The 17,690-nt window shown below is 44.7% G+C and overlaps 1 protein-coding gene across 1 annotated transcript in view; it reads left to right on the top strand.

Annotated features, from left to right (window-relative positions):
- The window catches only part of ZC3H3 (zinc finger CCCH-type containing 3), a 264,865-nt gene that overhangs the window by 146,838 nt on the left and 100,337 nt on the right, over positions 1 to 17,690 (top strand). The window contains exon 5 of the mRNA XM_081874112.1: positions 13,556 to 13,749. Coding sequence (XP_081730238.1) covers positions 13,556 to 13,749 — 194 coding nt within the window. The remainder of the gene's footprint in view (positions 1 to 13,555; positions 13,750 to 17,690) is intronic.

The following is a 17,690-nucleotide window of genomic DNA, read 5'->3' as shown; positions in this document are numbered from 1 at the left end:
TGCTCCCTGACTCACAGCTTCCTACTTACTTTGGAGGCAGAGTCTGGTGGCTTTTCTCGTCTTTGCTGCATTTCAGCATTCTAAGATGGTTGTTTGTTGGCCAGACTTTATGCTATGGGGTGGCACGCAAATGCCATAGATAAATAAATAAGTCGGCATTTTAGGAGTGAGATGTCGTGAGGCATTTGTACCCTGCTTCTGCCCGCCCAACCTTTCCACCAGATGGTATTCCAGGCAACTAATTGACAACCATTGTTGTTGTTTAGTCATGTCCGACTCTTCGTGACCCCCTGAACCAGAGCACGCCCAGAGAGCAACTGCTCTGGCTACATTTGAAAACCAGCCATACATCCCCATGGCGCCTCCGTCTGGCCCCTGAAGAGAGGAAAGCCTTAAATGGGTAGCCCCTAGGATCTCACAATCAGTTGCTTCCTGATTGTCCCATTGGCGTTCTTTGTGCAGGTAGCAAAAAGCTCCAGGAAAATCTGAAACATCCATTCGTTCCATCTTGAGTTGAGGAAGAGTCTGGCAGCCCAGGCGAACCAACCATGGCTTCTCAGCTACCTTGTGCAGGGTGTGTGACACACACACACAAAGAGAGAGGGGGGGAGAGAGAGGAGGGAGTGTTGGAGATTCATTCCCCGTGTCTGCAGTCATGGGATTGTTGTCTATCACATGACGGTATATGTTTTGACTCCACAGAGTGGGAAGTGATGGAGACCGGATGTTTATGTTACTGTGTTCCATGAAGAGGGACTATTGTCCTTTGTTCTTTCTCTTTGCTGTCTGATGAGAAAGAGGAAGGAGCGAAAGCAGAATGCTCTGAGTGTGTTATATGTAAATAAAGTTGATTAGCCAAAATGCTGTGCTATTGGTTCTGTTACGCAAACTGCGAATACTTTGCGGATCCCTAAGTGTGCTGATGATAGTAGCTGTGATGTTTGGGCTGGAGAAAGCTTTTGAAGCTCCCGAACGACTGACCAGGAGGGAGAGAGCATGCCAGTCGGGTCTTACACGTGAGTAGGATGCTCCTAACAATGGTTATGGGCCCAGGGATCAGGGCCACAGACCCAGCAGAGGAAGGACCGGTAGTGCTGCTGTTGACTATGATCTTAAGAGAGCAAGTGAGGGTGGAGTGGTTGTGGTTGTGCCCACTGCCAGCATGCAACTTCAGTAGATTACCTCCAAGGGAGTGCAGTCCTTGGAGGAAAACTTCTGCTTTGTAGAAATGAATTTCAGGGGCTTGTGTCTAATGTTTTCCCCTTTCCATCACCTATACGTCTTGCTGATTTAGCCTTCTTTGCAAGCAAGCAAGCAAACAAACAAATAAAAAACAACTCACCCCAAACTTCGTTTAAAAAAGCAAGTTCCAAAGGCCCAACTCCTCGATCCAGAATCACAAATATGAATGGAGTGTGTGATGCAAAACATGCTGAGCGGCACTTTTACATAATACGTTGTGTAAAACATGTTGCGTGTATACTTTTGACCATAACGGCATTCGTCTTCAGGTGCATTGTTTTTTAATTCCCAGACCCTTGATGTGTAATGATTACTCTTAATTAGTTTGCATAATATGGTCATTTTTTTTTTTGCATGAAACAAGGAGGCGGCAGGATGCCTGCCCAACTTGCAGGAGTTCCCGAAGCTGTTTTTCATGCAAAGGCAGACCTGGGCAGTCAAGCTTATAAAAACTAAGCAGCCCTTCTGGGAAACGAAAAACAGAACAATAATGTGAATTGCTTAGCTTAATTTACCTTTGCAAGGTGACTCAGGGCAGGAGCATTTCATTTACTTATCCATCCTGGCAAACTCTTGGTTTTATGTTGCAGATGGGAAGTTGAGGCTGAGCCAGTGATTTTGCCCTGTGACCCTGGCGCTTGTGCCTGGCGTTCCGGCCCACCTTCCCTGGCAGCTGCTCCTAGTTGCGACTTTTCCCTCCTTGTGGGTACCTGCTTTGCAGGCATTAAATATTTATCCTTCTAACTCCCATGATTTTCATGCAATAGTTAGCATTCATCAGCACTTATTTCCTCCTCCTTAGTACAGGAAGAGACAGTGGCGTCGAAAGGGATCAGTTTCGGCAGATCACTTACACCTCTTGGGTTTGCGTTTAGTGTGGATTTGTTCCTCCCTCCCTCTTTTCTCTCTCTCTCTCTCTCTCTCCTTTTTTTTTTTAATAAGGCCACTGGAACTTGTCAGGACTTCTTGCATTACAGGAAGAAATTGCTCTGTGGGGTAGCCGAGGGGAAAACCAAGACCCCGGACTGCACGTTTTGTATTCAGCCAGAGGGAAATAATGAGCTCCCTTAGGGTCAGAAACGGATGGGCTTCTGTTTTATGGCAGACACGTCCACTATGGTACATTTCCCTAAATGACTCACTTTGTGCTTATAAAGCCAACCAGTGCCTCATCTGTCGAGATATCAGCCCAGGTGCTTCTGTTCAAAGGAGTGCTGGGAGAAAGTCCAGACTATATGCTAAACTGCCCTCAGTTTCAGTGCTCAGAATAATTTGCACAAATCTACTGTGCGTTACTCTGAATGCAAAGCTTGGATTTTATTTTAATTTTTGCATGGTAGAGGAAAACCACCGCTAGAAGCCTTAAGGAACTGACTTGGTGAAGCACTGGACTCCAGAATTCTGGCCATCTGTCATGGATACTTTAGCTGAGATTCCTGCATTGCAGGGGGTTGGACTAGATGACCCTTGAAGTCCCTTCCAAATCTACAATTCTATGATTTTATTTAGAGCATTTGTACACTGCTTTTCACCCCCAGATCTCCCAGAGCAGCTTACACGCAGTCAAGACAAGAGCAGCCCCAACCTGCAGACTTACAACCTAAAAAATGGCACTCCAGTTTCTAGACAATTGTTCCTTTGCTGACCAGCTGGTGCAGTTCAGGGGCAGAAAGTGCCCATGGAGGAATTACTGCTTCTCAGTTGTCTCCCACTCCTGGGATGGGTGCCCTCAGATCCGCATTGAGGGGAGGGGAGACCTGATGGAGCTGGCCTGTCTCAGGAGAGCCGGGATACATCTTCCCTAGACATTTTCTGTTCTCTACCACAGTGGCCTGGTTCACACGTCACACTAAACCAAGCCATAGCTTAGCTCAGTGGGACACAGCAGCAAAAACCACTGCAGAGGAGCGAGTCCCTGGCAGCTGACGCATTTGTGCCAAGCCACGGTTTGACTGAGAACTCTGTGTAAACAGTGGACTAGGGGGAAAACCCCAAGGATTTCCGAGCTGTCATTTCCGGCAACTAGAACTGTTTTCCCTTCATCATACAACCCTCCTTCCGCTTGTCCGCCTAGATGTGGTTGTTGTCAGTTGCACATATAAAGAGCTCTTTCAGCGATTGTCAATCTGCTGCGTTAACCCGGTTACTAGCCAGGAAAACCTGGCTGGGGACCACGGGTGTTCGCCACTTAGATGAACGTGTTTTAAACGCTCAGTTCCAGCTTGAAGGAAGCGGCTGCGGTGCGCGCATGTCTCTGTGAGTGAGAATCCAGTTGAGAATTACCTGTGGCGACCGTTTCCACTTCAGCTCCAGGCAAGGCACTCCATTTGCTGCTAACGCAGGAGAAAAATAAGCACAGTTTGCAAGAGGCTTCTCTTAGCGTGGTTTTTCCAATGTGATAGATGTCCGATAATAATATGGCGGAGACTTCACACAGCTCGGGCTCTGCGTGGACTGCGCTGGCAGGACTGCACATGTTCTTCCTCCGAAAGAGAAAGCAAAAATGCCTTGACCACAGTTCTGGGCAGCTGTATCGCAGGTTTAAGAAAACCCCACAAAAAACAGGGGCAGGTCCTGTGTAGAAACAGTCTCCCCTAAGCCTAATTTGTTAGTTTATGTTAGAAGCCACTAGATATTCGGAATAATGAATCTGAGAGCAGATGTTCCTCATCAGGCTCTCAAGGCCAGTGCTAAAGGAAATTGGTTAATCAAGAACTCATGATGCAAACAGGTGTTCGCTCCTTTGGGATAGGAGGGGTGACTGAGCAAGCTCCTTTTACTGGAACTTGCGGGGCCCCCTGAAGCTGAATGTTCAGCAATTCAGAAAGCACTTCTTACACACAGTTCCAAGTTATTGTATTTCTTTCTTTGTTTTCGTCAGATATCAAAAAACATTATATTTGTTGTGGGTGTGAAAAAATTGTAGAAATAATAATACAATGAGTCTAATCAGAAGACAAATGTGTTTGTTTTGTTTTGTTTTTCCTTTTTCCTTACCTCCTTCCTTTCACTCCCCCCTTTTCTTCTTCTTCTTCTCTTTTCTTTCTGTGTCTCCTTTCTTGATCTTTCTCTTTTTGATATATTAAGAAAGAGATAAAGAGATAAAAGTGTAATATGAAAACTTCAGTAAGTTAAAAGTGATGTTGAGTAATTTTTCTATTACTATTTATATATTGTTAAAATGGGTTAATTGTAATGAATTGATGTAGCAACAACTGTGGGTTTTTCCTTTGTTATTGTTGAATTCTAAATAAAGTATTATTCATTTCAAAAAACAACAACAGAAAGCACTACTTTACACAGAGCATAGTTAACCTATGGAACTCTCCACCACAGGAGGCAGTGATGGCCACCAACTTACATGACTATACAAAACGATTAGGCAAATTCATTGAGGGTAAGGCTATCAAGGCCTATTAGCTTCCACAGCTGGAGACAGCAGTATTTCTGAATACCAGTTGCTGTTCTTAACATAATAAATAAATAAAATTGGCCACAGTCATTCCTGCTGCGGTAACGAACTGGATAAAATGCTGTAACACAGTCGTTACCAGGGCTGTCTCTGGGAAGTACTTGGGAACTTTCAGAGGGTACCAAAATGCAGCCGCAAAGCTTCTCCCTGGAGCAGGCTGCTCTGACATTCTTCCGTTTGCGCTGGCTACCTATTTGTTTCTAGGCAGAGTTCCAAGTGCTGTCATGTTTACCTTTTAAAACCCGAAGTGATCTGGGTGCAGGAGCATCCTTGCTCCTCACATGCCTACTTGGGCACTCAGGATTAACCTCCGAGACCCTTTTCCACTCACACCCCTCTTTAAAAGCAGGGGGACTGGCTGGCATTCAGTGAGTGGTGGAAGCCTGGCTATGCAAGAAGATGGGGTTGTTGGCTTTTTTGCAGAATTTGGGCTGTGCAGCTGTTTGGTGTCAATGTTTTCTTTTGTTGCTAATGCTGCTGACTTCCTGTTTAATGTGGTCTTATGTTGTTCATTATTCGTATTATTTAAAATCATTTTGTAAGTTACAGTGGTACCTTGGGTTACAGACGCTTCAGGTTACATATGCTTCAGGTTACAGACTCCGCTAACCCAGAAATAGTACCTCGGGTTAAGAACTTTTCTTAGGATGAGAACAGAAATCGTGCAGCGGTGGTTCGGCGGCAGCAGGAGGCTCCATTAGCTAAAGTGGTATCTCAGGTAAAGAACAGTTTTAGGTTAAGAACGGACTTCCAGAACGAATTAAGTTCTTAACCCGAGGTACCACTGTACTTGGGTGGCTCCCTTTGGGGCTTGGAACTGCAGCTTACCATAAGTTGTAAGTACAGGAAAAAAATATACGTTATCCAATTTAAAACCGAATAGTAGAGACCTCATCCACAGCTATCACCAATTTTCTCTTTTTTAAATTTTTTTTTAAATAATATTTATTAAAAATTCAGTAAGAGAAAGGTTACAAAAATGATAAAAACAAAAAACAAAAAATACAAATTCCAGAAAAAATAAAAACAGTTAAAAATAAATCCCTCTTTCTATATCTTACAATTCATTTACTTATTTTCATGACTTCCTCACACCTCCCTTTTTTGTATTCCAGTTCAGATAGTTAATTCAGCAAATCCTTACCCTCTTTGTTTTATCTTAGTTCTTTATCTTCACATATTATAACTTTATATTTTCATCTAATATCAATCCATTTTTACATATTCCTATTTAACCTTATTACTAAAACCGCTTCGTTTCATTCCAACATCATTTTAACATTCAATAATTTTACAGTATTTCTGTAAATAATCTTTAAATTTCTTCCAATCTTCTTCCACCAACTCTTCTCCCTGGTCTCGGATTCTGCCAGTCATTTCCGCCAATTCCATATAGTCCATTACTTTCATCTGCCATTCTTCCAAGGTGGGTAGATCTTGTGTATTCCAGTACTTTGCGATGAGTATTCTTGCTGCTGTTGTGCTATCACCAATATTCTCAGCCAAGACTCAACCTTGGGTCCCCAGATGTTGTTGGACTACAACTCCCTTCATCCCTGACCATTGGCCCTGCTAGCTAGGGATGATGGGAGTTGTAGTCCAGCAACATCTGGGGACCCAGGGTTGAGAAAGTCTGGCTCAGAGATACGTGAGGACAGATGTTTCCAATAAATAGATGTTAAAAGGCGTGTTTCACGGTGGGTGTCATGCAAACAATCCCAATTTCTAACAGCTGGGAAAACGCCTTTCAGTTTAGCTCTTGGCAGTTCAATTTGGCTGTGGGCGACTCCCTGGCAGGGTTCGCTGGCATCCCAAGACTTCTCCCGGCAGAGGGCCACAACTGGCTTAGCAAGCCTAACAGGGCCAGGCCACCCGCTACTGGGATAGCTCAGTCTGTGGAGCATGAGATCTCAGGGATGTGGGTTTGAGCCCGATGTTGGGCAAAAAGGTTCCTTTATTGCAGGGGTTCTATGATTCAGCTTCCCAAGCCCTACTGGTTAGTCAGGGCAGGAGGTGGTAGGAAGTCTTCCCACCCCAATGGTTCTTAATTTTTTAAAAAATTTCCCCACCCATGAATTTCTGCTTAGCGAGGGATTAGCTATGCTAACTCCAGAGTGGCATAGTTCAGAGGCCAGATTGTGGAGTGTCTCAGGTGAACTCATTTCCCGTCCTTGCCCCGCTTTTGTCATACCCCATTTTGGAAATCTGCTAGTGCTAGATCTGTGCTTGGGGGTAGCAGGGGGTAGACCAGGCATATCCAAAGTCCGTTTCGGGGGCCTAATCAGGCCCACCGGTCAGTTTAATCCAGTCCCTGTGGCAGTTTATTGGGGTAAATTCCTAAAAAACCTCCCCAACTTCAATCCTAAAAGAAGCTCAACAACTCCAACCCTAAGAAAAGCTCAACATCTTTGGGGTAAAATCCTAAAAAAAGGTCAACAACATGTTGGCCCCCACAGCCCTTCACTTCATCAAATCTGGCCCTTTTTGAAAACAGTTTGGACAACACTGGGGTAGACAGTGGTCTCCAGGACAGACACCCCCTCCCTAATAATAATAATAATAATAATAATAATAATAATTTATCTATATCCTGCCCTCCCCAGCAGAAGCCAAAAAACCCACCAACAACACCCATAGCAAAAATGGGGGTTGGGTAGGATTGTTCTCCAAATTGTTAGCATTTGCCACAAAAAGCAGGTAATCTAGGAATCGCAAGACCAGTAGCAGTTAAACAACATTTTGCTCCTCTCTGAAATAAGTACAGCCTTCTGTGTACTGATCAAGTGAGTCTACCCTCTTCTGGCTTAAAGCAGTAACAGCCAAGTATGGGATCAGAAGGCACAGCAGGTCTTTTTGATAAGCATTTAGATTTATTTATTTTTGCGCTGGCAGTGGACTCCCGTTTACTCATTTTAGAAACATAAAATACCAACATAACCTTTTAAATGTCACAGTACTCGTCTCAGCACCCCATAGAGTCTGTTGTGATTTTCGATTGTCACTTTGCATAATTCATTTTTCAAAAAAGCGACCAACAAGTTAATAATAGTCCATCATTTAGAGAGAGAGAAACAGTCTCTGCCAGCTGCTATGGCCTCTGAATTCTGGCTCCGTGGGGGCAAATGGCAGGGGACGACAGAGAGCAAACATATGAGCTGCTCTCCAGGATTTCAGAAAGGAGTCTCTCTCTGTGGCTCAGTCAGTAGAGCATGAGACTCTCAATCTCAGGGTCATGTGTTTGAGCCCCACGTTGGGCAAAAGATTTCTGCCTTGCAGGGGGTTGGACTAGATGACCCTCATGGTCTCTTCCAGCTCTACACATTCTATGATTCTATGATTCTATTCATACCTGGAGATCAGGGATTGAACCTGATACCTTTGGCTTGCAATGCAGATGATTTACTATTGAGCTAAGGCATTTCCTCCCTTTAGGAGGAACCATCCTAAAGGGAATGGTTGTTGCATTTATGCAGTACTTGGAGGCTTAATAATAACAATAACAATAATAACAACAACAACAACAACAACAATAATAATAATAATAATTGGGACGCGGGTGGCACTGTGGTCTAAACCACAGAGCCTAGGGCTTGCCAGTCGGAAGGTCAGCAGTTTTAATCCCTGCGACGGGGTGAGCTCCCGTTATTCAGTCCCAGCTCCTGCCAACCTAGCAGTTCAAAAGCACGTCAAGTACTAGTAGATAAATAGGTACCACTCCGGCAGGAAGGTAAACGGCGTTGGCCACATGACCCAGAAACTGTCTGCGGACAAACGCTGCCTCCCTCGGCCTATAGAGCAAGATGAGCGCGCAACCCCAGAGTTACTATTATTATTATTAAAAGGTCAGGGGTACCTTTACCTTTTAATAATAATAATAGTTTATTATTTATACCCCACCCATCTGGCTGGGTTTCTCCAGCCACTCTGGGGAGCTTCCAACAAAAGATTAAAAATACATTAAAACATCAGTCATTTAAAACTTCCTTAAAGAGGGCTGCCTTCAGATGTCTTCTAAATGTCAGATAGTTGTTTATTTCTTTGACATCTGATGGGAGGGCGTTCCACAGGGCAGGCGCCACCACCAAGAAGGCCCTCTGCCTGGTTCCTTGTAGCCTCTCTTCTCGCAGTAAGGGATCTACCAGAAGGCCTTCGGAGCTGGACCTCAGTGTCCGGGCAGAACGATGGGGGTGGAGACGCTTCTTCAAGGATACTGAGCCAAGGCCATTTAGGGCTTTAAAGGTCAACACCAACACTTTGAATTGTGCTCAGAAACATACTGGGAGCCAATGTAGGTTTTTCAGGACCGGTGTTATGTGGTCTCGGCAGCACCTGGTTGGCTGTAATGGAAAACAGGGCTAAGTGGACCCTTTGTCTGACCCAGAAAAACCCCATCATCACTGAGAGTGCTTGGGCACCTCTACAATAAGGCAGTCACATTTATTTCCACACCAGTTAGACCATGGTCAGAGTGGAATATAGCCGCTTTTGTTCTTTGGCCAGGAGGCGATCTGTTTCCTCGACGTTTCTCGCTTGCTGTTTGATCTCTCTCTAACCTGTGGTTTGGTTTTCATGCCTGCAGCGGCAGCTCCCGATATAAAAAAAGAGCGGCTTCCCTGCCTTGTTCAGTTTTAATCACAGCTGTGGTGTGTTGGAGCCCTACCAGATGGAGCTTTCAGCAGAACAGGCAGCCTTTTTACCTTTCAGCGTGCGCTAAGCAAGGAGAAGCGGCTGCAGCAACCACCTCGGGGTGGCTGGCGTTAATGAGTCTTCATTCGGAAATGTTTAGGAAAACCGCTGAGCGCAGGTGTCTGGATTAGAGGCCGAAGTAGTAAAGCTCAGCAGTCTCTAACGCAAACAGAAGCAGAGTGCAGTTGGAGCACAAGACATCTAATCTGCAAAGGAATGGGGCACGAGAGGCAGAAAGGGGATGGACGCGCCTTGGACGGGAGAGGGTGGGTGCCTTGCCTTTGTTTCGCTTATTTGGGTGATCTATATACAGTGGTACCTCGGGTTAAGAACTTAATTCGTTCTGGAGGTCCATTCTTAACATGAAACTGTTCTTAATCTGAAGCACCGCTTTAGCTAATGGGGCCTCCCGCTGCCGCCAGAGCACGGTTTCTGTTCTCATCCTGAAGCAAAGTTCTTAACCTGAGGTACTATTTCTAGGTTAGCGGAGTGTGTAACCTGAAGCGTCTATAACCTGAAGCATATGTAACCCAAGGTACCACTGTACTGTCCTATATACTGTATGGAAGTGGTCCAGGGGGTCACGAAGAGTCGGATACGTCTAAATGACTAAACACAAAAATATACTGTCCTTTCCTGGAGCCACAAGGATGGTTTTCAACAAAGTCAATTAAGATTAAAATAACGCATAGAGTTCCAAAAATAGCACAGGTCTTAAGGCACTCAACACAACTCATAGCAGTTTGCTGAACAGCAATTTACTAGTTGCAACTGTAGCTGCCAATCCATTTTGTCTAATCATGCTTTCCCTCCTCCAAACGAATGCCGGAAAGTTATTTACTTATAAATGAATTTAATAAATTTATAAAATATTTGCGGTGCTTCTGGTCCTACTCAGATGCTCATTTCCTGAGGGTGACACTCTTCAACCTCGTGGAGCCTTCAGTGTGGGGTTCCTCAGGGTTCAGTTTTCTCCCCCATGCTGTTTAACATCCACATGAAACCGCTGAGTGGGGTTATCCGGAGCTTTGGAGTACGTTGTCAGCAATATTGCTGATGACACACAGCTCTGCTTGTCCTTTACATCTGCAGGTGAGGCTGTGGAAGAGCTGGACCGACGTCTTGCCCCGATAATGGACTGGATGAGAACCAGAACCAGAGGCTCAGTCCAGATAACACTGAGGCATTGTTAGGGGGCAGTTCCTTAGACCAGATGGATGGGAGGTGGCCTGCTCTTCCTGTATTTAATAAACTTTTATTGGAAATTTTATTTACAACATAGCATAACCCCCCATCCCCCCAATACAGAAATCCACCCTCATTAAACGTGAACATAACATACAATGAGCAAAACATACAACAGTACAAACAACCAAATAAAAGACTTCCTTTATCCTGTATCTGGCCTCCTTATTTTTTTCTTATAAGCTGTTTCCTTTATGAATAATTATTAAGATTTTTCTAATTATAACTTAAATATCCACAAAGTCTCCTGCAGACATTAATCGAAACAAGTCCAGGTATGTATTTTAGGGCACTGTTTTGCGAAGTATTCTCTGCATTTCCCCCATGCTTTTTGAAACTCTTGTCTAGTGTGATCTCTAATTGCCTCTGTTAATCTAGCCAGTTCAGTATACTCTAACAGTTTGTCTTGCCGTTCCTTTTTTGTTGGGGAGGCTGCCTGCTCTTGATGGGGTTACACTTCCTCTGAAGGAGGAGGTTCACAGCTTGGGGGTCCTCCTGGATCCTTTGCTTTCTCTTGAGGCTCAGGTAGCCTCAGTGGCCCGGAGTACCTTCCATCAGCTTTTGCTGGTGGCCCAGCTGCATCCCTATCTGGACAGAGAAAGCCTAACTTCTGTCGTCTGTGCTCTGGTAACCTCTAAGTTAGGTTACTGCAATGTATTATATGTGGGGCTGCCTCTGAGGACAGTTCGGAAACTTCAGCTGGTGCAGAACTCAGTGGCCAGGTTGCTCAAGTCGGTTTGAGCATATTACACCGATCCTGGTCCAGCTGCACTGGCTGCCAATCACGCCATTTAGGGCTTTAAATGCCAAAGGAAGGCCCTTGTTCCAAACACCTCAGAGCCATTTAGCCATGCACTAAAGATTGACTCCTAGAAATACGTTGGGGGAGACCTTGCTGGTGGCTTGCTTTTTACGGACTAATACATGCTACAATCTCTTTTCTACCACAAGGGTGTGTAGGACCTCAGTTCACAGTGAAGCATACAGGAGAAACAGTGGCATCCCTTGCGACAGCCCAATTTTAAATGCCTGGGAGAAAATAGGAATAGTTTCACTGTGTCCCTGCAATCAGATTTTTGCTACACCTGAATCCACGCAGAGTCCTTTTTCCCTAGGTCAGATAAGCGCTTTGATATAAATACATGGGTCCCCCCGCCCCACCCCCGGCGATGTTTCACGGAATAGCCTTTTGATCAGGCTATACAGCAGAGATGCTTAAAGCTGCATTTGTGCACCCAAGTCTTCTTCCTCCTCCTCCCTTGATTGCTTTGCGCAAACCGGTTAACGGACCAACTTTCTGCTTGCCCCATCTGTGGGAACTCTCAGGCACATACATCAAGGCCGGTAGCCAATGGCAACAACCATATTAGAATAAACTTGTCATGCTAAGCACTAATAAATTTAATGATTACATTTTGCAATTCCCCCTTTTTGTGTGCCGCGCTTGCCTTCATTTGAAGGTAATGCTCCTCTGGCTTTTGCTTTCTGCTGATAGGAGAGCAGCTCCCTAATTTACACCCATTCTTCAGTCAATGCCGCGGTTTATATAGTTTCCGCTAATAGCATTATGAGCCATAGTTTTGTGCTAATTCAAAATTAGATCTCTCATTTGCATAAACAAATTACTGTTTGGATTAGCGCTAAATAGTTAAGGCAGCTGATACTGGAGCAGATTTGATTTGGTTGGAATGGCTGCTGGCCTAATGCAGAACTCAAAATAGTTACAGATTTTGGGAATAGTGGGAATAGTTACAGATGCAGAATCAGCCCATGCAGCAAGCTGCGTCTTGGCAGAGCTGCCCGGAGGACCCAGAATTTGGCAAGGAAATTTCATGTTAAATGAAGAAAACAAGTTTCTAGTCCACAGTGGAAGCTTGCAAGCAGGACCTGAGTGCGACAGTGCTCTTTCCACTTGTGATTCTGCCTCTGATAGGATGGAGAACATAGCCATCATGACTTGTAGCCACTGATAGTTTTATCATCCAACGATTTGTCTTGCTTCTGCCATGAACTTTCTGGAATGCCTTAACAAGCCCTCGTCTCTCACCTGTAACTGCTCCCGTCCCTGGGATGTGGGTTTTCCAGAAAAGGTTGAATTGAAGATTTCTGAAGAGTTTTCCTGATACAAATTGGGGTAATTTTGCACCAGAAAATTGTTTGCATTGGAGAATTTTTCAATGTCCTAGAGAATGATCTAGTTTAGCGTGCTTATTTTACTTGTATTGAGTGATCCTAGAAACTTGATTGCCAGATAATTATTTGCAGTTAGCAATTCCTTGCTCCTAATCAACTTAGGTAATACAAAAGTTCCAGTGGAAAAATATACATAGAGATGCTTTGCTCCACATCTCATCACCTTCCCCTACGTGCAGTCTGGTGGTAACACTGACTTAACTTGCGCAGTCATTGAAATGTTTGCAGAGAGAGAGAGAGAGAGAGAGAGAGAGAGAGAGAGAGAGAAGTGCTTTGAAGGGACTTAAGCACACGTTGGGGGGGGGCTGCAGAGGCCTTTGGGAGCTGCTGGTGGTCCAAGTGGACATTGCTGGTCTAGAAAAGTTCTACCTATCTTGGAAGCCTGGCTCCTGGAAGCAGAACGAATCAAGCAGAGCAAGCAAAGTGCTGTTGAGTTTGCTTCAGTCCCAGAATGCATGCTCATTGCAGAGGCTTGGGTGAGTCTGGAGTAAACCTTGGATATTTTTCTGCTTCAGTTGTTTGAGACAAGTGGAAGGAAATGCCAGGGACAGGTCAGACAGACCACTTTTCAGAACAGCACATTGGAATAACAACCCTGCTAGCATTTAAACTCTTGTTTCTGTTGGACAACCCTCTTGGATAGTCCTAAAAGAACACGGCAGGCTGTGAGCAAAGGTCCCAGTTGCTTACCTTGAGTGTATTATTTTGTCTTTGCAGGTCTCTGGTACTGAATAGCACCCGCCACTCTCCCACAGGGAGCAAGTTCCAGGCTTTGCAGCACCACTGGAGGAACAAAGATCTGCGCTGCATCGGAGGAGTCATGTACAGGGTGTCTGCTAACAAGCTTGCCAAAACGTCCAGCTCTCCGGCCAGGAGCGGTGAAGTTGCTAGCAGGAGCCACGCCAGAGCAGGTAGGCTATGGGACCGCTTCCTGGTCTTGGATACTGGCACATGTGAGGGCAGAGCTGCTCCCACTTGGACTGGGAGGCAGCTGACACTGTAACATCGTCCCAGATCCCGACTATCTTTGTTGTGCTAAGTGTGGCTTGGGTTTCCATAATGGTCCTTTTTATTATCAAGTTCAACCGTCTCAGAGCTGAGGTTTGCTAGGTCAGTGCAAAGTACTTGGCAAGATAGCTTAGCTCATCTGCTGCTAGTAAAAGTTAGCCTTGTGGGATTTGATCTCCTCAATCAGGAGTAGCTGAGATGTTGCTCTCTGGATGTTGTCGGACTACAACTCCCATCCACATCCCTGGCCACTGGCCATGCTGGCTGGGACTGATAAGAGTTGGAGTCCAACAGTATCTGGAAATGACCACACTGGTTTCCCCATCCTGGATTAAGTCACAGCCCCTTATAAAATATTGGCTTCTTTGCAAGCTCACAAATAGAAACTTCACTAATCCTGAGTAGCTCAATATCTCAGGTCTAAGTTCTTGCAAGGAACCTTGGGCTTATTTTCCAGAACTCAGAAGAAAATCTCCAAACTGGAAAGTTTACAAATGGAGTTACAACATTAAGACTCAGATCTACTTTACTTTGAGCATCTGTTTGGGAATCTTATTGGAATAAATGCAATTCAGGAACTCCAATTACCGTATTTTTTGCTCTATAACACGCACCCGACCATAACACGCACGTAGTTTTTAGAGGAGGAAAATCCGTAGGCATGCCACCCGTAGGCATTCCCTCCATAACACACACAGACATTTCCCCTTACTTTTTAGGAGGAAAAAAGTGACTGTTATGGTGCAAAAAATACAGTATTTTAAAATCTCCCTTTTAAACAGTGGCAGGTAGGACGTGATTTTTGTTGTTGTTTGTTGTTGTTTAGTCGTGTCCGCCTCTTCGTGACCCCCTGGACCAGAGCACGCCAGGCACTCCTGTCTTTCACTGCCTCCCGCAGTTTGGTCAAACTCATGTTGGTAGCTTCGAGAACACTGTCCCACCATCTCGTCCTCCGTCGTCCCCTTCTCCTTGGGCCCTCCATCTTTCCCAACATCAGGGTCTTTTCCACGGAGTCTTCTCTTCTCATGAGGTGGCCAAAGTATTGGAGCCTCAGCTTCAGGATCTGTCCTTCCAGTGAGCACTCAGGGCTGATTTCCTTCAGAATGGAGAGGTTTGATCTTCTTGCAGTCCATGGGACTCTCAAGAGTCTCCTCCAGCACCAGAATTCAAAAGCATCAATTCTTCAGTGATCAGCCTTCTTTATGGTCCAGCTCTCACTTCCGACATGAAAAATAGCTAACAGGAAAACAGAGATCTAGTTCAGCTATTTCCTTTAAGTTCAAGAACAAGGAAATGGACCATAGCATTTATTCAAACATTTCTCTATCTGTGTCCCATCCTTTCCCTAGCACTGTGTGGAAGGTACCACACTCTTAAAAATCCATCCATAAAAACCCAGGTATATTGTACTCGGGAGTGAGGAGTGCTATAAATCCAGTTCAATAACCAGGTTGGTAGTTATCTGTTAATACCTCTCTAGCATTTCCCAGACGTCTAAAACTGTGCTGCCAGTTCCTAAGTTCAGACATCACAGAGAGATGGCCTTGATAATAGCCTCTCCTTTATGGCTGCCTCTTCCCCTGGAAGTTCTCCAGAGCTCTGGTCTATTCATGTTTTAAAAGCAGTATTTAGATCTTTTTTTTTATCTGGACAGAAATTTGTCGGCCAAAACTCAGGTCAAGTGTGAACAACGTTAACTCCTCCATATATTGAACCAAATATATATTTAAGAAATGGATGCAGTTTTAACCCTCCGCCCCAAACGTTATTTTGTGAAGGCCCATCCATGCCCTTTGGCCCTTACTGGACAAAGATGTCAAACACCTGAGTACATTTTCTTCCAAAACCTTTAATGTTCAGATCAGTGCAATGCATAGGCAAAGTAAGGTTGGAAGGCACAGCAGGTTCTACTCATGGCTAAGCAAACGAAGACGCTGATCTTACAAGCTAACACACCCCTTCGGGTCCCGTTATATGGGCATGGGGCAGGCAAAAGGGCAAGCGGGTGGCAGCTCCTTTGGTAGCCCTCTCTGGTTTCCCCCGGGGCATCTGGTTGGCAGGTGCGAGGAAAGGATGTTGGGCTTGAGGGACCCTGGGCCTGATCCACCAGGCTCTTCTTGCGTTAGAAGAACTGAGGTCCATTGCTCAGGGCCTGCCTGTTTGGAGCTTCGTGCTAATAAGTTACAGTGTCCTGCTGGCAGACTTAAGGGGGTCTCTTTAATGGAAAAGGCTTCTTCAGAACAGTCCTACACTCCTGCACAGAAGCAGCAACATGAAAGAGGCCAATGAGTATTATGGGAAGTGCAGCTTTCTTCACAACCTGGACAGAAGTCTTGTTCGTGTCAATAATAATAATAATAATAATAATAATAATAATAATAATAATAATAATAATAGTTACAGATAGGTAGCCGTGTTGGTCTGCCATAGTCAAAACAAAAAAAATTCCTTCCAGTAGCACCTTAAAGACCAACTAAGTCAGTTCTTGGTATGAGCTTTCGTGTGCATGCACACGAAAGCTCATACCAAGAACTGACTTAGTTGGTCTTTAAGGTGCTACTGGAAGGATTTTTTTTTGTTTTTAATAATAATAATAATAATAATAATAATAATAATAATAATAATAATATATTTTCCCCAAAATTTATTACATTTCTCTTATAGAACATAGACATTAACACAATAGAAAAACATTACACTTAACACAACAACAAAAACATAACAACAACAACAACAACAAAAATTGTTTCTTCTTGTATCCTGGTTATATTACATTGCTAAATTGACTTCCTCAACACCCCTCAATCTGAATTTCATTGTATCACATATTTAACAGTTTCCAACTTCATATTTATAACACAAATACCTTCTTTCAATTACAAACTTCTTATCTTTGCTTCATGTTCCAATCCATAATGTTCACTATAACAGATCTTTATTTTAATCCTTAGGCCTAGTTTATTACTTCCTAGAATTTCCTAATTATCTTACATTGATAATAATAATAAATTTTACTTATACCCCGCCCTCACTGGCAAGAGCCAGGCTCAGGGCAGCTAACACCAGTAAAATTACAATAAAAACATAATGGGGGGGGGGGAAGATACAATTTAAAATACAGGTTAAAAATACTCTACACAGGGTTCCCAAGTCAAGGTTCCTCCTCCAGCTTTCTTCTTAAGGCTTCGGGGAGACCGATTCCCCGGAAAGCGTGTTTCATCAACTCTGGAAACTCTCTCCCTGCTCACGCCCCCGCCCCCCCCCCCCCGTGCAGCTCCTGAATCTCCCACTCTGCTATTATTGGCACACTTTAAAAGTGTCCCCCCCCCATCCGCAGCACCCAGTGAGTTAATCCACGGTTTAAGCTAAATCTCCACCCCCCTCACCTGCTGAGATGAGGTGCCCTAAGCAGTTCTTTCCGCCCCCCCCCCCCCCCGCTCAGCCCTGATTTCCCACTCTCAATTTCCTCTCTCACGCTTTTTATCCACCAAGGTGGTGGTAGGGGGATGCAGTGAGGGGGGGCAGCGGTGGAGAGGAGCACAGGGCCGCTGAAGAGGAGCTCAGGAACAGCTCCCTCTTTGTCAGGGGGATGCTTTCTCTCCCCCCCTTTCTGCCCCCCTTCTCCCTGCCCTGCCCAGTCCTTCTGCAGACTGGATTGTTGCATCTTTGCTAATACTCTTCTTTACGATCATCTTCCGCTTTGGCCGCTTCTGTCCCTATTAAACGTTTCATTTGCTTCAGTGTTTTTTTAAAATAAAAAAGTTTATTTCCATCTGGGTTGCTTTTCAGGGTGGGGTGGGGGGCAGTGGCGGAATTAGATGGAGATCGATTCCTCCCCCCGCCC

The sequence above is a fragment of the Podarcis erhardii genome (assembly GCF_964252035.2).
Source record: "Podarcis erhardii genome assembly, chromosome: 8".
Lineage (NCBI taxonomy): Eukaryota > Metazoa > Chordata > Lepidosauria > Squamata > Lacertidae > Podarcis > Podarcis erhardii.
Note: the sequence above shows the minus strand (reverse complement) of the source record. Positions and strands in the feature narration are given on the sequence as shown.